This window comes from Molothrus ater, chromosome 5, assembly GCF_012460135.2.
Source record: "Molothrus ater isolate BHLD 08-10-18 breed brown headed cowbird chromosome 5, BPBGC_Mater_1.1, whole genome shotgun sequence".
In the NCBI taxonomy this organism is placed as follows: domain Eukaryota; kingdom Metazoa; phylum Chordata; class Aves; order Passeriformes; family Icteridae; genus Molothrus; species Molothrus ater.
This window is the reverse complement of record NC_050482.2, coordinates 11,174,568-11,191,558: the sequence shown is the minus strand read 5'-3', so window position 1 is coordinate 11,191,558 and position 16,991 is coordinate 11,174,568. Positions and strand designations below refer to the sequence as shown.

At 36.4% G+C, this 16,991-nt stretch overlaps 1 protein-coding gene across 5 annotated transcripts in view; it reads left to right on the top strand.

Annotated features, from left to right (window-relative positions):
- Positions 1 to 320: 320 nt before the first annotated feature.
- Positions 321 to 16,991, top strand: part of CD36 (CD36 molecule) — a 31,013-nt gene continuing 14,342 nt past the window's right edge. Inside the window, exons 1-3 of one of the 5 annotated variants that reach the window (XM_036401521.2) lie at positions 321 to 405; positions 7,973 to 8,209; positions 15,836 to 15,996. In XM_036401521.2, coding sequence (XP_036257414.1) covers positions 8,090 to 8,209; positions 15,836 to 15,996 — 281 coding nt within the window. In that variant the 5' untranslated portion in view covers positions 321 to 405; positions 7,973 to 8,089. The other 4 variants (XM_036401519.2, XM_036401516.2, XM_036401520.2 and 1 more) reach the window with 4 other exon arrangements.

Sequence of the window (16,991 nt, the reverse complement as noted above, 5' to 3'; positions counted from 1 at the left end):
TGCTTTTGAGGACTGATAAAGGCAGCAGCTTATGTATGCCACAAGTGAAGAAGAGCCCAGCAGCAATACATCCAGGGGAAAAACCTGAAGCAATTTCTGGGTTTTCCATCAGCCATTTTCCCCTTAAAGAGCTTCATTACAGTTTGACAGAGGAACTCACCAGTGGCAGGAGCCAAATATATCACACTGTTTCCACTGTACTGCTGCCAAGTTGGCTTCAGCCACTGGTATTTTAGGATGCTTTTCCATATCGTCAGGACACATTGGGAACCATAAGGGACAGCACCTTAGCACCTAACACTTAACAGAGCTGGGAAAGCTATGGCTGGGAGTCTCTGGTGGGTAAGGAAGGAGCTACACAGCAGTTTGATAAGAGTCTTCCAAGCTCTTGTGAGGAGAAATAAGGTATTAATGCATGTTGGGGAGGATATTTTTTCAGGAGGTTGAATAATGCTTGATATGAGTGGTTGGAGTATGAGTCAGGGCATGCACTGGCAATCCTTGAAGGCCAACACACCTGCAGTAAAATCTGCGATGTGAGCCAAGCAAAAAATGTGTAACACCATGTCTGCAATCTTTGTCCAAACTTTCCATTAATGCCAGCTGGTAAATATTTTGAACTTTTTTCCTTGAATTTTCTATTTTTTTCATAATCTGTATGTATTTACCAGAACCTTGTGCAACTGTTTTGGTACCATCAGTATGGCACACTGATATGGAGAGGAAATGAAAGACCTTTTTGGGGACTTTAAGTGGAATTGTTCTAACATTATCATTCTAATCATTAGGTGCCTAAGTCCATTGCTTAGATGCTTTGCAGTTAAAGGGGAAACATCAGTACCTCTAAAAGATATGCACTCCCTGGAACTGTACAAAAATAAGTAGCTGTAGCACTTTGTGATATGGTTTAGTGAACATGGTGGTACTTGGTCAAAGGTTGGAGATCTTTTCCAACCCTAATGATTGTATGGTTCTATGACTCTATATAGTCTTGTCTAAGAAAAGATTTCAAGTACTTGAGATGAGTTATGTTCATGCATCTCTAGTGAAAGGAAAAGAAATCAATTTGTCTCCGGATGCCTGCTTTTAGCTGGATAAGTTTATCGGTAACAAATATTTGTAACTAACTTAAACAAGGAGAAACATAACAGGAAACTATGCCTTCTTTTTATTTTAGAGCTGTATAGATAAGATAGTAAAAGGAAAACTGAAACAACTAAGATATCTGTTCTTCCTTCTTTTATGTGAGGTGACCTGACTTAGAAAACTCTGTTCTATCCTGTGGGTTCATACAAAATAGCAGTCACTGTGAGAACAGATGAGACAGAAACAGTGAATATGGAATTTGGGAATTATATTAGTTCTGTATTATTATTTCATAATTTGTGTGTTTATATATTCATGTTCTTTATGTGCAATACCTGAAGATAGGCCATGCTTACTCTGGGATGGCTCTTGTGAAGTGGAAGTGCAGTGAATTGTTGAAGTTAGTCTGAGTGGATAGCTCCTGCACTGCTTCTCGTGTGCTGTGTGATGATGTGATACCCAGAAGGTTTTAATTTCCTTAGGAAATCAAATTATCTTTCACAAATACACAATATCTCTCCCTATAAAGTAACACCTCATAGTATCTCCAGTACACAGAGAGAGGCAGAAGTCCCACCCAGCTGTGGCATATTGCATATTTTCTTTTTTCTTCCCCGGATGATTCATTTCCATCACTCTCCTTCTCAGTAGAACTGAGGGCACATGGATGAACATGAGTGTGTTGAATCAGAAAAAGCTTATTTGGGGACAAAAGCCATAGGTACTTTTTTTTTTTTTTTGCGTGTGTGTATGCTTTGTTTTCTTTTGAGGGGGGAAGGTTTCATGATTTAATCTTTCACTACTGAGCAAGGTACAACCCATCCTGTGGGACATTTCCACTTCCTGTGAAGAAGTCAAAGAGCCACTGATTGGTGACAATAGGATTTTCAGTAGAGACAATAGAAGCCACATAAAATGATGCTAATAGAATAACCTGGATAAACAATAAATTTGTGCATTAACTTACCATGGAAAGTGGGTTAATATAATTTGTCTCAAAAGCAGGGACAGTACCCAAAAGCTTATAGAAAATCATGTTTTAGATTCTGAGAATATTAGTCTAATCTTTTGCCCTGGGGGTTGGCATTTTACCTAACAACTATAAAGTAGATTTTGTTGGATGTTTTTTAACAGTTAATGTCCTTAAAAAGTTCAGGGGGTGTAGAAGTAGAGACAGAACTTTCCTGGAGCTTTCTAATTTGCTTCCCAACGTCACCTAACATATCTTAACATTTCCCCATCTGAAAAAGAATTGATGTTAACACTAGTTTTTATAACCTTCATGATAGGCAGTTGAAGAAAAAAATCTGAGTTTAATAACTGGGAAACACAGGAATATAAACTCATGCTATGCTATACTGTACAGCAAAGAATTCCTACAGGAATGTGGGAATGTTTATGTAATCATCTTGAAAATTCAAATTGTATGTACCATAAAGCTATGTCTGAGAGAATGGATCTTAATTTAAAAAAAAAAAAGAAGGAAAGAAAAGGGAAACATAAGCTATTTAGGAATCTGCATATAGGAAAGCACCCCAAAGAATGTGTTCTCCAAAGGGCCCACTATGAGATATGTATAAAAGCCATGAATAGCACTCATCTCTTCAGCATTTTCTTGTCAGTAGTATGTTTACTCCAGAAAATGTATGTGGACTTCATTTGGAAATAACAACAGCACTTCCCATTTTCTGCTTCCTGCAGTTTCCTCTGTCTTCATGAGGCGTGTGAATGTCATTTACTCTGTTTCTCCTTTTTGACAACTTTTCCTTGTGGGACAGTTTGTCTGTTGCTGCACCACTGGGGATGCTGATGAAGTACACAACTGTTTGTTTTTGTGTCCTGCTTCTGTTGCTGTGTGTCTCTACTCTCTCTTCTGCAGCCTCTGAACTCTGATCTGAAGTCAGAGGACACAGGACCATTAAGTACTTATGGCTTGTTTTAGTTTGTTTCTAAGAAACAGAAATTACTGACATCCAAAAGTTTACAGCTTCTCTCTCAGATTCCTGTGCTTTTAGCTTGTTTCTGCAGTTGAACCAGGCAGTCCTCATTTCACTGCCAAGCACTGCTGCTGGGAGAGATTTTGCTTATGCAGGATGATCATAGGATATAGTCAATCATAACATTAAGTGGTACAGCTCAGCATGCATATATTGAAATCTGAACATCATTATGTTGAAAGTAGCAGATTCCAACAAAAAACACAGATGTTTTCCTCATGAAGGGTGCACACTGACTCCCACACTGCAAAAAGAGAAAATGAGCATGGTAGGGAACCTCTCCATGGGCACCCGTGAAGGAGGATCCCAAACAAGAATATCCTCAGGAGACCATCCAAGGAGGACATGTACAATGGAAACAATTAATAACAATAAGAGTAGTTCATGGCAAGCACAGTGTGGAGGACTGCTTAACTTTCAGCAGTTAAGCATCCCTCTTTAATTAGAAAAGAGAGGAAAACAAAATTTCTGCACTTTTCAAGGATGAGAAGCTGGAGTTATTCAGGGTCACGAGCTTGCCCTGGCAGTGAGCCTTGTGCTGAAAACTGCACAAAAAGTTGTTTTCAAATGACCAGGCTCACTTTCAGTCTTGCCTTGTTTCAATGCCTTGCTCACTTTCTTGCCTTACCTTGAGGAGGTAAAACCTCAAATTTATTAATTTTCATCCACCTGAGATTTACTTAGCAGAAATTAGATTACAAAAAGGCAGATTTTCCCACAAAAGCTAAGATTCCAAGTAGAGCAACATAAAATAACAGAACAGCACTCAGTCAAAACAGATAGAAAATACTAAACCTGTGACTTACAAACTATTCAGTGTTGTACCATGAGAGTCTGGACCTAAGCTATTTTTAGGAATATTTTTCTCTCTCATAATTAAGCCAAATAAAAGTCACTTTCTCTTGCTGCTGCCAGAAGAATCTTTTAAAACAATCCATTCATTGAATTCACCTGAGATAAAAAGGCATTTATAAAATATTTCTGCAAAAGCTTGTCAAAATATTATTTAGTAGTAGACATTGTGATGGAGTAATATGTTGGTTGATAGAGAGGTCAGTGTAAAAATAAATGTATTTTTAGATACATTCAGAAAAAGAAGCCTTTGGGATGATGTCCATTGAACTTCCAGTAAAATAGGAAGAGCCTTAGCACTTGGCAAGGAAACATTGTATCTGACACCTGAAAAAAAATCCTATTCAAAATATTCTGAAATTTCCTGATTTTCTTCATTGAAAATACACTATCATGATGAGTAAAATACAAATATGCAGATATGAAAGAAGAAGTGACCAAAAACCAAGTAAGTAAGTTACCCTTTTGTCTCCTTGACCTTTGACTCACTTGGATCAAACTTGGATAAAGATTGCAGTCACTAAGTGTCCTACCACGAGATGTAGTTAGTGGCTTTTAGTCAGGCTGCAAAAATAACCCCTTCCCCCAGCAGCAGCACAACTTAACTTTTTCTTCTGGCAAAAAAAAAAAAAAAAAAAAAAAAGAGATAAAGAGGGAACTGACGTCTCTTGGAATATAAAAAACACTCCCCCCCAGTTCACAGGCTGTGCTTGGTGGGGAGGTTTAGCTGCTTGTCTGTCTGCTGGTAACTTGATGCAAGTCATGTGCTGAGTACTTGTGTGTTCAGCTGAAAAATCAGTCGCCCTTATTCAAGGTGAGTCAAATGGTACAACATTTAAAATCAGAGGGTTTTCCTCAGGAACACTTTTAAGGTCAGTTGGGTGGAAGATCTTGAAAATATTACTTTTTTAATGCAAAATGAAATGGAAGGATTTTACAAAGCTGCTTGCAAGAAGAAGTGACATTTTACATGGATTAATGAAATGCTTTGTTACTATGATAACAGTGGTGTTTTATGTTCAGTATGGCTGGCTTTCCCAATTACGTTCTGTGTTTTGATATTTAATATTCTTGAAAATACAATTCTGGAGTCATATGAATTTATTTGAAAAAATGCATATTTTAAAGAAAATTTTCTAGCATTCAATATTTCAGTAAAAAGCTTGAAACTATAATTTCAAAGAACATCTAATATGTAATGAGATTATTTGTATTTTATAAGGGCTTGCTTTGAGTTGATATGTACAGAAGTCTAAGGTAAATAGTGAAGAGAGAATTTAATAAAATTTTTCATCTTTCCTTCTATACAGTTGCTTATAAATTGTCTTTAAGAGATCTGAATGGACCATTTTCATTGTTATTAATTAATATTCTGTTAAGGATCTTTGAAAAAACATTAAAAAGTACATACCCAACACTCTAGAATGGGGTGAATAATCTTATTGATCCTGCAGTCAAATCTGAGTCTAAATGATACAATAGCCTCATAGATCATAGCTAATTTTGTTATGCTAATTTCTATTCTGCTTAAGGTATATAATTTTCACTTGAATATAAATTCCCAAAAAGTGCATTCCTATTGGAAATTTCTACTTTAATCTTCATATTTTAAATTCAGTTCTGATAGATGAGAATAGTATGTTGACTTGTATATGAATTGAGTGTTGTGGTATGAGTGCTCTTCACTCGCAGTTGAGTAATTTATAATTTGAATTGCATAAATTGGGATGTCTAGACTGCTATTACATTGTTTTTGGTGGGAGAAGGGTGAATATTTTTCAATTTTCAGAAGCTTGGAATAGACACAAGTTGTTATCAGTCACTTGCTTTCTAGCTGGTTATTGTTAGTGCTCATGAGACATGCCTAGTCTCCCAAAAAAAAAAGGAAATCACTGAAAAAGCTTGTGGAAACTTAGGTGGAAATGTATTTTGGTGAAAAGTGTATTACTGTGGTATTTGAAAATCTTCAGTATGTAAGTCAAGAAAAAAAGTCTGATGATATCTAAAAGACCCCCTTAAAAATATCTGAAAGAACTAATTTTCATTTTAAATTTTAAAATCTGTGTTTCCAGACTGGAAAAAAAATCTCCTCGTACTGGGGGAATAAATCAAATGGAGTTAGGAACTTTTCAGAATTGATTTTATTGAGTATGTCTGCTTTTCCTCAGATTTGCTACAGTATGTAACAGCAATCAGATTTTCAAATGCACACTCCACCTACCCAGTTAGTTGCCTTTTACTGTTCCATCTTTGCCACACTGAAGATCCTGATCTCAGCCTAGCTACAACCATAAGAGGTTTGGTCCTAGTGGCTTTCACTTCAAAGTTCCTCAAGTCTAATACATTTCTAACTTAAATATGCTTTGAAATTAGTGGTTAAACACATCCACTGCATCAAAAAGCCTTTAATGGCTTTGGAGTGGGAACCACATGGAATGACCTGGTGGCAGGAGGATGGACAGGCTGACTTTTGTAGTAAGGATAGAAGGGATATTTTCCCAAGACTGCAAAGAGTCTTTTGGTCATTCTGCTTGAAAATACCCAAGGAGAAATTCTTAGCATGCCAAATATCTCAAGGGTACAGAAATAGACATTGTTAAAGGCAAGGGAGCCATAACCTGCTCAAGAGCAGGCAGAAGGTGAGTTTCCAGCGCAGTTAAAGGGAGGGGTCTGGTGCCAGGTAGAGATGTGACATAACTGTGAATTTGGGATGACAAGGGAGGACACATCATGGTCAGTGGCCCACTGACCATGGTACCTAATCTGTTAGGGCATGTTGTACATCCTTTATGTGATAGAAGGATCACGTAACTGATAAAGGAAACAGAACACTGTTCCTATACCTGCTTTACTATGTAGAAATTCATCAAGTCCTTCTAGTACTTTAGTCCTCATGAGCAAACTGGTAGAGTTGTTCTTCCACTTCATCTTTCTGTTTTCCTTCTCTCTATGTTTGACCTTGAATGTGTAATTAACTCTTGAAACTGAAACTGTAATTAACTATTGCCTGCTTTAAAATTGATTTAGAGATGTTCACAACATGTCAACAAACAGAAATGAGTAAGAATAAAAAGAACATGGACAGTGACATCTAAAACAGAAAAGGGAAGATTTTCTGTTAACTGGAGGTCTAAAGTAAATAACCAACTTGTAAATTCTGTGTATTTGATTAACAATCTTTATGATTAAAAATAATCATAAAGAATAAATTGCAAATTAGGCAACTCTTTGTCTCAATTATTCATAAACAATAAACAATCTGAAAAAACATCACTGAGAGCTTATATTTTACCACTTCAGCATTAGTGTCACTCTGATTTTCTTTACCAACCCTTTCACTAGGGGCCAGTTTGTAAGACATATTAACATATATGACTGGCAAATCTTACTTTCCAATAACTAATCACAGATATTTTTCTTCTGAGAATGAATAATCTTTAAATTACAGGTATTACACCTCTTTCAAGGATCAAGCTCTAGTCTTGCTTCAAAAACTCTGACTGAGGACTTTCCTACTGGCACAAGGCAGGAAGAGCCAGGGAAGCTCATTCCAGAGCAGTGTAACTCCTGCTTCTGCCTGGTGTGGGAGCCATGGGCACAGCAGGCTGAGATAAAAGCAGGGCTATCTATAGCCTCCTTCTTTGGCAGAGGGAGATTTAAAGATGTCTACATCAGGAAGAATGTCATATGAATAATAACAACGTCAGCTTGCCCTAATGCAACAGAGCCAAAAAAAAAAAAAAACGAAACAACCAAAAAAAAACCCCACTGATAAATAAAACTTACCAGTTTGTTTAGGCAACTGGAATGAAGATAATCATATATAATAAGCAATTGGCAATAGGCCAAAGGTACCTGCAACTTTGTTTGTTTGCTTAGTCTGTTTTGGTTTGGGTTTTTTTTTGGTTTATTTTTGCCAGCGGCTGGCCGCTGGCTGCCTGGTTTTGTCTTGTTATCTTCCTATCTGCTTCATCTCACGTACTTTGTACTTTGAGCTTTGGAATTTGATATTTTTGTTCACTTTCTGCTTATATTAGCAGCTTCTCTGAGGAAGATCCGTGAGTTTGTCTGGACCAAGAAGAGAGGAAAAACCATCAAGCCTTGCAGCAAGAATTTTTGTCCAGTGTTTACCTGTACGCCAACAGAAAAGAGGAATGGGCTGTAACAGAAACTGTGGGCTCCTCACTGGGGCCATCATCGGTGGTGTCCTGGCTATCTTTGGAGGAGTTCTAATACCACTTGGAGATAATCTTATAGGCAAAGCAGTAAAAAAGGTACTTTATTTTTTTTTCACCTCCCCAGGACATATGGTTTGTGATTATTGAATAGTCATTATTTATAAATCTTATGTTCTGTTTCTGTTTCTTTCCTTTTTTTTTTAATTTCTTTGTAAAATATAGTTTTTATAAATTAGGTGCTCCAAATTTCCCTGGAAATATATGCAACAGCGAAATTTAAAAAATATATTATTTATATTTCCACGTCACTTGTTTGCTCTCTCTTGTGCTTCACATTAGAAGCTAAAAAATACTGTGTTTTCAGAATGCAATTTAGAAGTAAGTGGGTTTTAATTTATTGTTTTTATGATTTTTTCATGTTTCTTTATTTTTTCTTTTTTTTAAATTTTATTTTCATACTTTGGTACTCACTCTATGCAGTTATATTTACACACTGCAAATAATCTAAACAATCTTCTACTGCAGAATTTAATCCTACAATTCATGTATTCACCTCACATTCTGTGATTGTATGATCCAAGTAGATGTTCTCCCCATGACTGGAGGATCTAATAAAATGCATCTCTCCATTTTGAATATGAAGATTAATTGAAGAAGAATGTTTTAGACCTGGCAGACACTGGGTTTTTTTCTGATTTTTAGATTATTTTCTGTCCCTAAAATCTAGATTTTTATGTAAAGAAAACAGAAAAAAAATTAATTTGTTAGATCTTTGGTGAAAAGTGTACAGAATTGGGGACTTAAATCATGGAGGAATCTGGAATAGAAGCCCTGGTGTGTCCACCATGGTGACATAAAATCTCCTTAGAGTCACTGCACCCAGGGTTAGTTCTCTGATGGTTAAAAATCTGAAAATCTTAAGATTAATTTTTAATTAAGATTAATTTTTTGGCTATTGCTTAGTCCTGCTATTTATCTGCTGTGGTGCTGAAGACTGTGGATGTCTTGGAGACACTCATCCAAAGGCTCTTCTGGAAGAGCAGCCTTAGCCCAGTAGTTGTTGTAGTCAATTGAGGAGGTGGAAACATGAACTGTCAGGAAATGCTGAACTGTCTGTTGAGGCCCTGGCTATATTATAGCATCATTAAAAAAAAAAAAATAGCTCCTATAAAACATCTTAATTTTTTCAGGTAATCCAATGAAAACCAACCTGTAGAGGGATTTTCCAATTGTTATTGTATTTTTCAAGAATTTAAAGAATTTTAAGGTTAATAGAGAATAAAAAAAATCCTCACTAGATCATGTCTCAAACACCTTGCAACATTTTACAAAAAAGTCACAATTTTAATTCTTTGCCTTATTGAGGAAATGACAGGTTTTCTAAAAAGCATGTAAATTTAAAAATTTACATCTCCTTATATTTTATACTTACTTATATTAATCCTGAGTGTTGTCTCATACCATTCAATATTTTGAAAGCAAATTACAAATACTGGCAGTATTATGTGTTCATCCGTTTATTAACAGTGGTGAACCAGTTATACAGCATGGTTTGCAAATGTCTACATAATCAATTATACCTGCATGAGTCTGTAGTGGTAGCATTAGAGGGAATAATTTTCCCCTCAACCACTTTTTAATTTTCTTCATTGTGATCATGTTTCAGATGCTTGTACCTATTTCAAGGCAGCTTGTTTGATGTATATATATAAAATGTACCAGTAATCACATAAAACATAAAAGAGTACATTTGTAGAGGGTTTATTTATTTAAGTAAATTGATATGTTTTTTCCTAAGCACAAGTCATACCAGACTATTGTCTTTCTGTTTAATGTACTGACCATTCAGAAGCACCATAAGACTTTAAGGCAATTCCATTTCAGAAAAGATGGGCCCAGGTACAACAGCTGAAATATGTGATCAGTTCAGCACATGCTCTGGAGGGACTTCAATTTAATTAAATCTTATTTTGCCGTGTTGATAAAAGGTCTGTTAATAAAAACAAATTTGTTCTTCATTGCAGTTGTATTTAAGATAAATATAGAGCTGACTGCAAAGGAAACAGATCTGCCAAGCAGAGAGTGATCAAAATACATTTTTTTTTCTGAATTATTTAACTTCTGGAAATGTAATTTTTATGGAAAATCTTTGGTAGAAACAGATCAGCTTCCATGACAAATTTGTTTGGAATTTCTTAAGAATAGTGACTGTAGGACAGGAAAAGAACAAAGAGTGAGTTGTTCTTTCAGATGTGGCCTGTAAGCATTTATATGGAGCAGATTGCCTATGGAAGTGTTGTAGTCACCAGCCCTGGAAGGGTTAAAAAAATTAGTAGAGATGGCACTTCCAGATGTGGTTTAGTGAGCACTGCAGTCAAAGTTTGAACTGGATCATCTTGGAGGTCTTTTCCAACCTTATTGAATTGATGTTATTTCCATTTGCACTCATATGAGGAAAAATCTAAAAGATGTCTTCACCCAGTGGGTGAAAACTCAGTATGCCATATTTCTAATGAAAGGTAAAATATCTTTCAGACAAGTAAAGGCAAAATCTTGTTTTAAATTCTTCACAGTCAAAGCTTGAAAAAAGATCCCTAGTTTTTCCTCTGGCTATCCTACCTCAGAAAAAATTCTAGTCTATTGTATGGTAGTAGGACCAATTTTATATTTCTGGAGGAAATGTAAGCTGGTATCAAATGTTATTGCTGGATGAGAATAACAAATGTTGAATAGTTTTAGGACACTCCGTACTATAGCAAGACAAATTGTCCTAAATTAACTTGTTATCAAGGTTTAGTCAAATAACATTGCCGTCAATTTACTCTAAAGCAAAATGAATCAAGTCTAGATGAATTTCTCTAGCATCTCCCAATGAATTGGAGGGACTTTAATTTCAAAGAACGATGCAATCAATAGGGTTTTTTGTCTTTTTCTGCTAGCAGCAGAAGTTTAACCATGTTTCTCTTAAGCTTCCCTTAAGCACACATCTTTACACTTTAGCAGCCTCATTTCTCCTTTATTGCAGTCATTGAGAGATTAGTCAGAGTAAACACAGCAGGGTATATTGTGCTGAAAGGCTGCAAACTGTTTTTGAAGCAAAATGAAAGTATTTGCAAGTGTACAGAAAATCTCAGGTACCCTTGGGAACTGGACACTCTATCAGCTGTTATCTCCTGGTGGGTGGGTGCTGTGCTCCACCCATGAGCAGTCCATGAGTGGACAAACCAAACAAAGTTCATATTACATAAAACACCCAGATGTCACATCTTCATTTGCTACAATTTATTATCAGACATCTGTGCTTCAAATCAGAGCACATGGCTATGTTTTCTAGCCTCAGAATGCTTCACCTGTGTCTACAAAAATTTGGATAAGTATTTTCAACTCTAACCTCCAGCAGAGGACAGAGTTTAAAAAAAAAAAGGTATAGATATATATGTGTGTATATCTATATATGTATAGATATATATGTATATCTATATATATGTGTGTGTGTGTATGTATGTATATGTATGTATATATATATATATATATAAATATATATATATATATATGTGTGTTCTGAATGTTTAAGGCTCTTTAAAGAAACTGTCACTTGAAGAGTACACTCAAAATGACACCAGCAGCAGCACCTTGGCTGGGATCCACAAAAAGAGATTAGAGCTAAACTATTTCAGCTCTGATACTATTAATGGAAAGGTGCCTTTGATTTCAGGACCAAAGGGCAAAAGTCCTGTCCTAATTTCTACAAACACGGAATCTGACCAGAGAGGAGAGAACTTTCCATTAAGGTCTTGGGGGTTTAGAAAATTGATTCTAATAGAGTTATGAGTGAAACATGGAAGTTTCAGACTTCTCTACAAAGAAATACTTTCCTTGAGATTATAAAATACACCTTTTTAACTGACTCTACACATTTCAGTTGAATGTTACTATGTTTGTTGTCATTAATACTAGATATAATCATGTCTCAAATAAAAAAAAAAAGAAAGGAAAGGAGTATTCAAAACAACAAATCAGAAAGATTTTATCTGATATTGTTGGAAAAAATATTTTGACATGGCTCAATTTCTACTTTTTGCCTTTCCCTCCTTAAAACAATATTATCTTTTTAGGCACATGTCCCATCACTTCCATTATGGGGTTTTTTCCCAGCTAGGCTTAACCGCTCAAAGCTATTGGTAGTGGATTCATTTGCTAGAAAACGTTTATCACCACTTCTCTAAGATCTTCTGCTTTCTACCTGAGTGCACATGCTCAGGAGCTGACCAGAAGCCATGTAATAACACCAAATATAGTGAACTCCTGATGAATTGATAATACAGAATGGTGAATGATTTGCCACAGTGCCTCAGTGCTGTACTGGGTTAGTCTCCGTTATCTTTAGGAATAAGTCCTTCAATTGTAGCTATTACTATGTTTATTCATTTGTCTCTACATATCTGTGATCTATGATTGGCCAGATTATATCTAATTTAAAACTGTCTTTGTGACATTCATTTACCTTCTTTACACAAACTAATGAAGCTAAAGCAACTGCTGGCTCTCAGCAGAACACAAATGATCTAACACACATATTCCCACACTATCAATTTTAAGCTTTATTGAGTCCCAGAATTCTATTACCAAGGACTGAAAAGAAATAAAAGTTATTATCCAAAAAAGCATGAGAAGAAAGGCTAGCAATAAGCTAATAATCATCATTTAACAAGTAATAAGAGTCATTCTTCCAGCTGTAAAATGGGAAAAGATTATTAGCTTTTCTTGAGCTTTACTTTTTCAGTTTTACAGAATTGTATTGTTTGTTTCCTCCAGTTTATGTAGACAGGGGAACATACACAATTTTGTTACGGTCCAAAGTAGTTGTGACACTTCTCAGTTCCCTGAAAATGGCATATTTTGTCCATCTCGCCAGATTCTTTGTCAAGACACAAACTTTGTCTTAAATTTTGGGTTTCTTCATCAGAAATCATGATGGCTTCATTTACTTTGAATCAACGAAATACAGCAAGCTTCTATTGCTGACTGCTCTGCATTTCTTGAATTTATGTATTGCTATTTGACCCACCTCTAGTGGGGGGAAATTGTCAGGAAGAAAAAGGGTCAAGGTTCCCACTGGTTTCACTCAATCTTGGCCAGCTGAGTAGTGGTATGAACTTGGCTGTGTAGCAATGTTATTTCTGCAGCTGCTTTTGCTGACAGTAGTTAACTATTGCATTAAATATTGCATTAAATATTGAGATATTAGAGCTGGTGCAGATGGACTAGGGAGCTGAGAAGTGTTTTGTACTATCAGTTGCATATTAGCTTCCAAAATGGATCCTCCTCTCATAACATCCCAAAGCACAGCAGTGTTGTTAGGGAAATATGTAACTGCCCAGCCAGAGACAGGGGTAATATTTAGGATAGATCAGCAGTGATCAAAAAGCAAAAGCAAAGGGCTTGCTGGTGTGAGGGTATTAGTTTGAAGACATGAAAAAGAGCTCCAGATTTTTATTCCACTTTAACCCACCATTTGCACTCTCAAAGTATGTGACAGTGAATCATACCCACCTCTTTTGTGGGAGAAATATTATTAACAATAATGGCTAAATGCCACTGAAAATAATGGTCTTGTTATCTTCCTTCCCCCTCCTTCTTTTGTCCCGCTGCTTCCCATGTTCTAATGCTGATTCCCTCTACACAGACCCCTGAGCCAAATGGCTAATGGGTAGAAAGGTAACACAGAAAGCAAAAAATAAGGGAATTATGTTCCTCCTGTCTGGCAGGCAGAAACAGCTCCCTGAGGCATAAGAGCTGGTGCAATAGATAGATCAGGAGCTGTGGACTGCCAGAGCCAGTTGCCCTTTGACTGCCAGATGAGATCAGTTGTACCCTTGAGGCGTTCCCCAGGGGTGTCCTCAGTGACATCCGTGTCACAGTGAATGCTGGGCTGCAAATCCACACTTTGTGACCTGGCAGAGTGCAGTGGCAGAGCTAGCAGATCATCTGCACTACTCCAACCTCTGGCAGAGGGCTAAAAAGAGGAGGGGAATGAATGGAGGGGAAGAATTTTGAAATGTATTTAACAACACTTAAAGATCTGTTAAATAGATCTATTGTCACAAGTTGAAACTTCTCTATTCTCTGTTCCTGAGTTTTGTCTTCTAGAGAGATTAGTTTGTCTTCTTGACCATATTTGTGCCAGAAATTTAAAAATTTTGCCCACTCCAGTTACACAGTGGGTGGTCAAATCCTGGCATCTGTGCATCTGTCCCCATCTCAGGAGTTGAGACTGAGTTGCATTTTTTATATCATCCTGTTTCTCCAACATTCTTGGAGCAATTCTCTGTGAAAACTGGGAAGGTGATTTTTGAGCCATATAAGCTTTTCCCTCTTCACCCAGGAGGTGTTTGCCCCGTGCTGGGCCACAGGTCCTTGACCTTGTGAGGTTTGAGTGCGAGGACTCAAGATGAAATCACATTTGCTGCAGCAAGGTTTCCTTCCCTCTCACACAAATGCTCATAAATTATAGCAGGCATTCAGACAGCAAGCCCAGTGCTTTACACCACCAGCAAGGTGTTTGCAACTGCACCATACAAAGGATTTTCACAGACAGAACCCTGACAAGATGAGATATTTGTTCCTAACTGCAGGAGCCAGTGACTGGCAGTATCTGTTTTTTTTACCTGGTGATTGCCAAGTGAACTTTAGGGGCACAAACTTAAACTAGAAAAAAATTTAGCAACTTTTGATTTAAAATATCTTCCCTTGCTCTCTAGAGAAATTAGAGCCTTTTAATTTCTGGACTTCATGAGTTGTGCAAATTAGCTAATTCATCTTCGATCACTAATAAAGAAAAGCATCTTTTATGTTGGAGACACACACTCTAGAGTTTTCTTCTTCTTGAAAAACACTTTTATGAATCTTTAGCACCAAGGGGAAAAATTACATTATCCCAAGGTTTGGGAAAATCCCATAGAAGAAGCCTGATACAGACCAGGCAAAGCAGGCATTCCCCTGATTACAAACTTTAAAACTCTCCTACTCACTGTACAGTCCTGAGGCCTGAATTGCCATGTGCCATATGGCTGAGTGGCACTGACTTAAAGCTATTGATTCCTCTAGAGGGCTTCCAGATGTACTGTTTTGTCCCTTCTTCCTTAGATCTGGGAAAATTTCCTAATAAAATGTTATCAGAATTAGAGAGATTTCTTAGAAAGTGTCAGTTTTGGTGACAAAAAATTTTCTGTCAAAGAAACAGTCCTTCAAGAGCACTATGTGATTTCTCTGGGTGCAAAATTATCTAGAGTCTGAAAAGTGGTCAGGTAAAACTCTCATTTCCCCCCTTGGGCTATTTTCAATATTTGAGAAGCAGTTTATGGATTCTGGGTATCATTCAGTCACCAAAGATTTTCCCTTTATAAATGATCACTGGTTTTGGCAAGTGTTTGAGGGAGTGCCCCTCCACAGCAATAGGGAAGCTTTGCTACTGGCTGCATCAGCAATTGTATCAGTTTTTGTGCTCATTTCTTTTTGGGGGACTCACTTTTGCTCTCACTGAGCAGGAATGTCAAGCTGCCTCCAGATGTTGGCCAACTGGGCTCTACATCTCATACTGATGCTAAAATGGTGGTTTTCTTCTGTTTGCTTTGAAATCTTCAACAATCACCTAAAAAGTAAATGCAAAGTCTCACTTGTTTCTTTTGTGGATAATTTTAACTTTGATTTTTGTACTTTCAGGAAGCTGTCATTGTCAATGGTACCGCTGCTTTTCAAAATTGGCTTGTGCCAGGAAGCTCAGTTTACAGGGAATTTTGGATTTTCCATGTGTTAAATCCTTCAGAGGTTATTGAGGAGGGGGCTCAACCAAAACTTGAACAAAGAGGACCTTACACATACAGGTAAGAAAAGACCCTTTAATATGTGACATCATATCTACTGAGATAAAATTAATTTTTGAAATTCCAGCACCATACTTCAGTTAGACATGACAAAAATGCCTAAATTGAAGCTACACACAATAATCCCAAACTTTTTCCGGGTTGTGTCTAACATAATGAAAACAAAAATAGAGATAGGTAACAGGATGTGAAGCTGCTTGCTCTTGAGAAAAACAATACTTCATTAGCCACAATATCACAGAGATGGTTGTGCTCCTTGCTGTTCCGTTTTCACCAGTTTTATAACAGGAGAAAATGTGCCAGATGCCCCAAAAACAAGAGATTATCTTATCATCCATGCATTACTAATAACTTATTTTAATAATGTGGTTTGGTTTTGTTTTTTCACCGTTATGACTTTCTTAGTCAATAGCTTTTCTTTTTTTCAAATTTTGCTTGGAAAAGCATTCCTTTTTCTGAGTGGACTAGCTAGGACATAGATGCAGGAAGGTTTTATTATTTGTTTTATGTTAAATGTGATGTTTACATAGAACTAGCTGATACTTCCTGTTTTACTAAGCTCATAAGCTTATATTATATTAATTATATTCTTATATTAATTATATATTAGAATTAATAATCATATACTCAATTATAATATATAATTAATTACAATATATTAATAATATATTATTATAGAATTAATTAATTATATTATTATCTTCAGCTTATATTAAGCTTATATTTGCTATCATTGGCACCTGTGTTAGGAAACTGTTTTCCTATGATGATAAGATATTTCTCTTTTGATAACTTTAGGGATGTATATTATATTCACAGGGTAGTTTTCCATTTCAGCATCTTCAGCCAAAGTGCCTTTATGCCTAAACTCTTACTTATTTCTCAATGGAAAGAGATAAATTTTGTTTCACAGAGTACCTGGGAAGACAGAGGAAAGGGTTACATAAGAATGAGGAAAAGGACTGTTAAAAAATACTGCAGAAGGTGAATTCCCA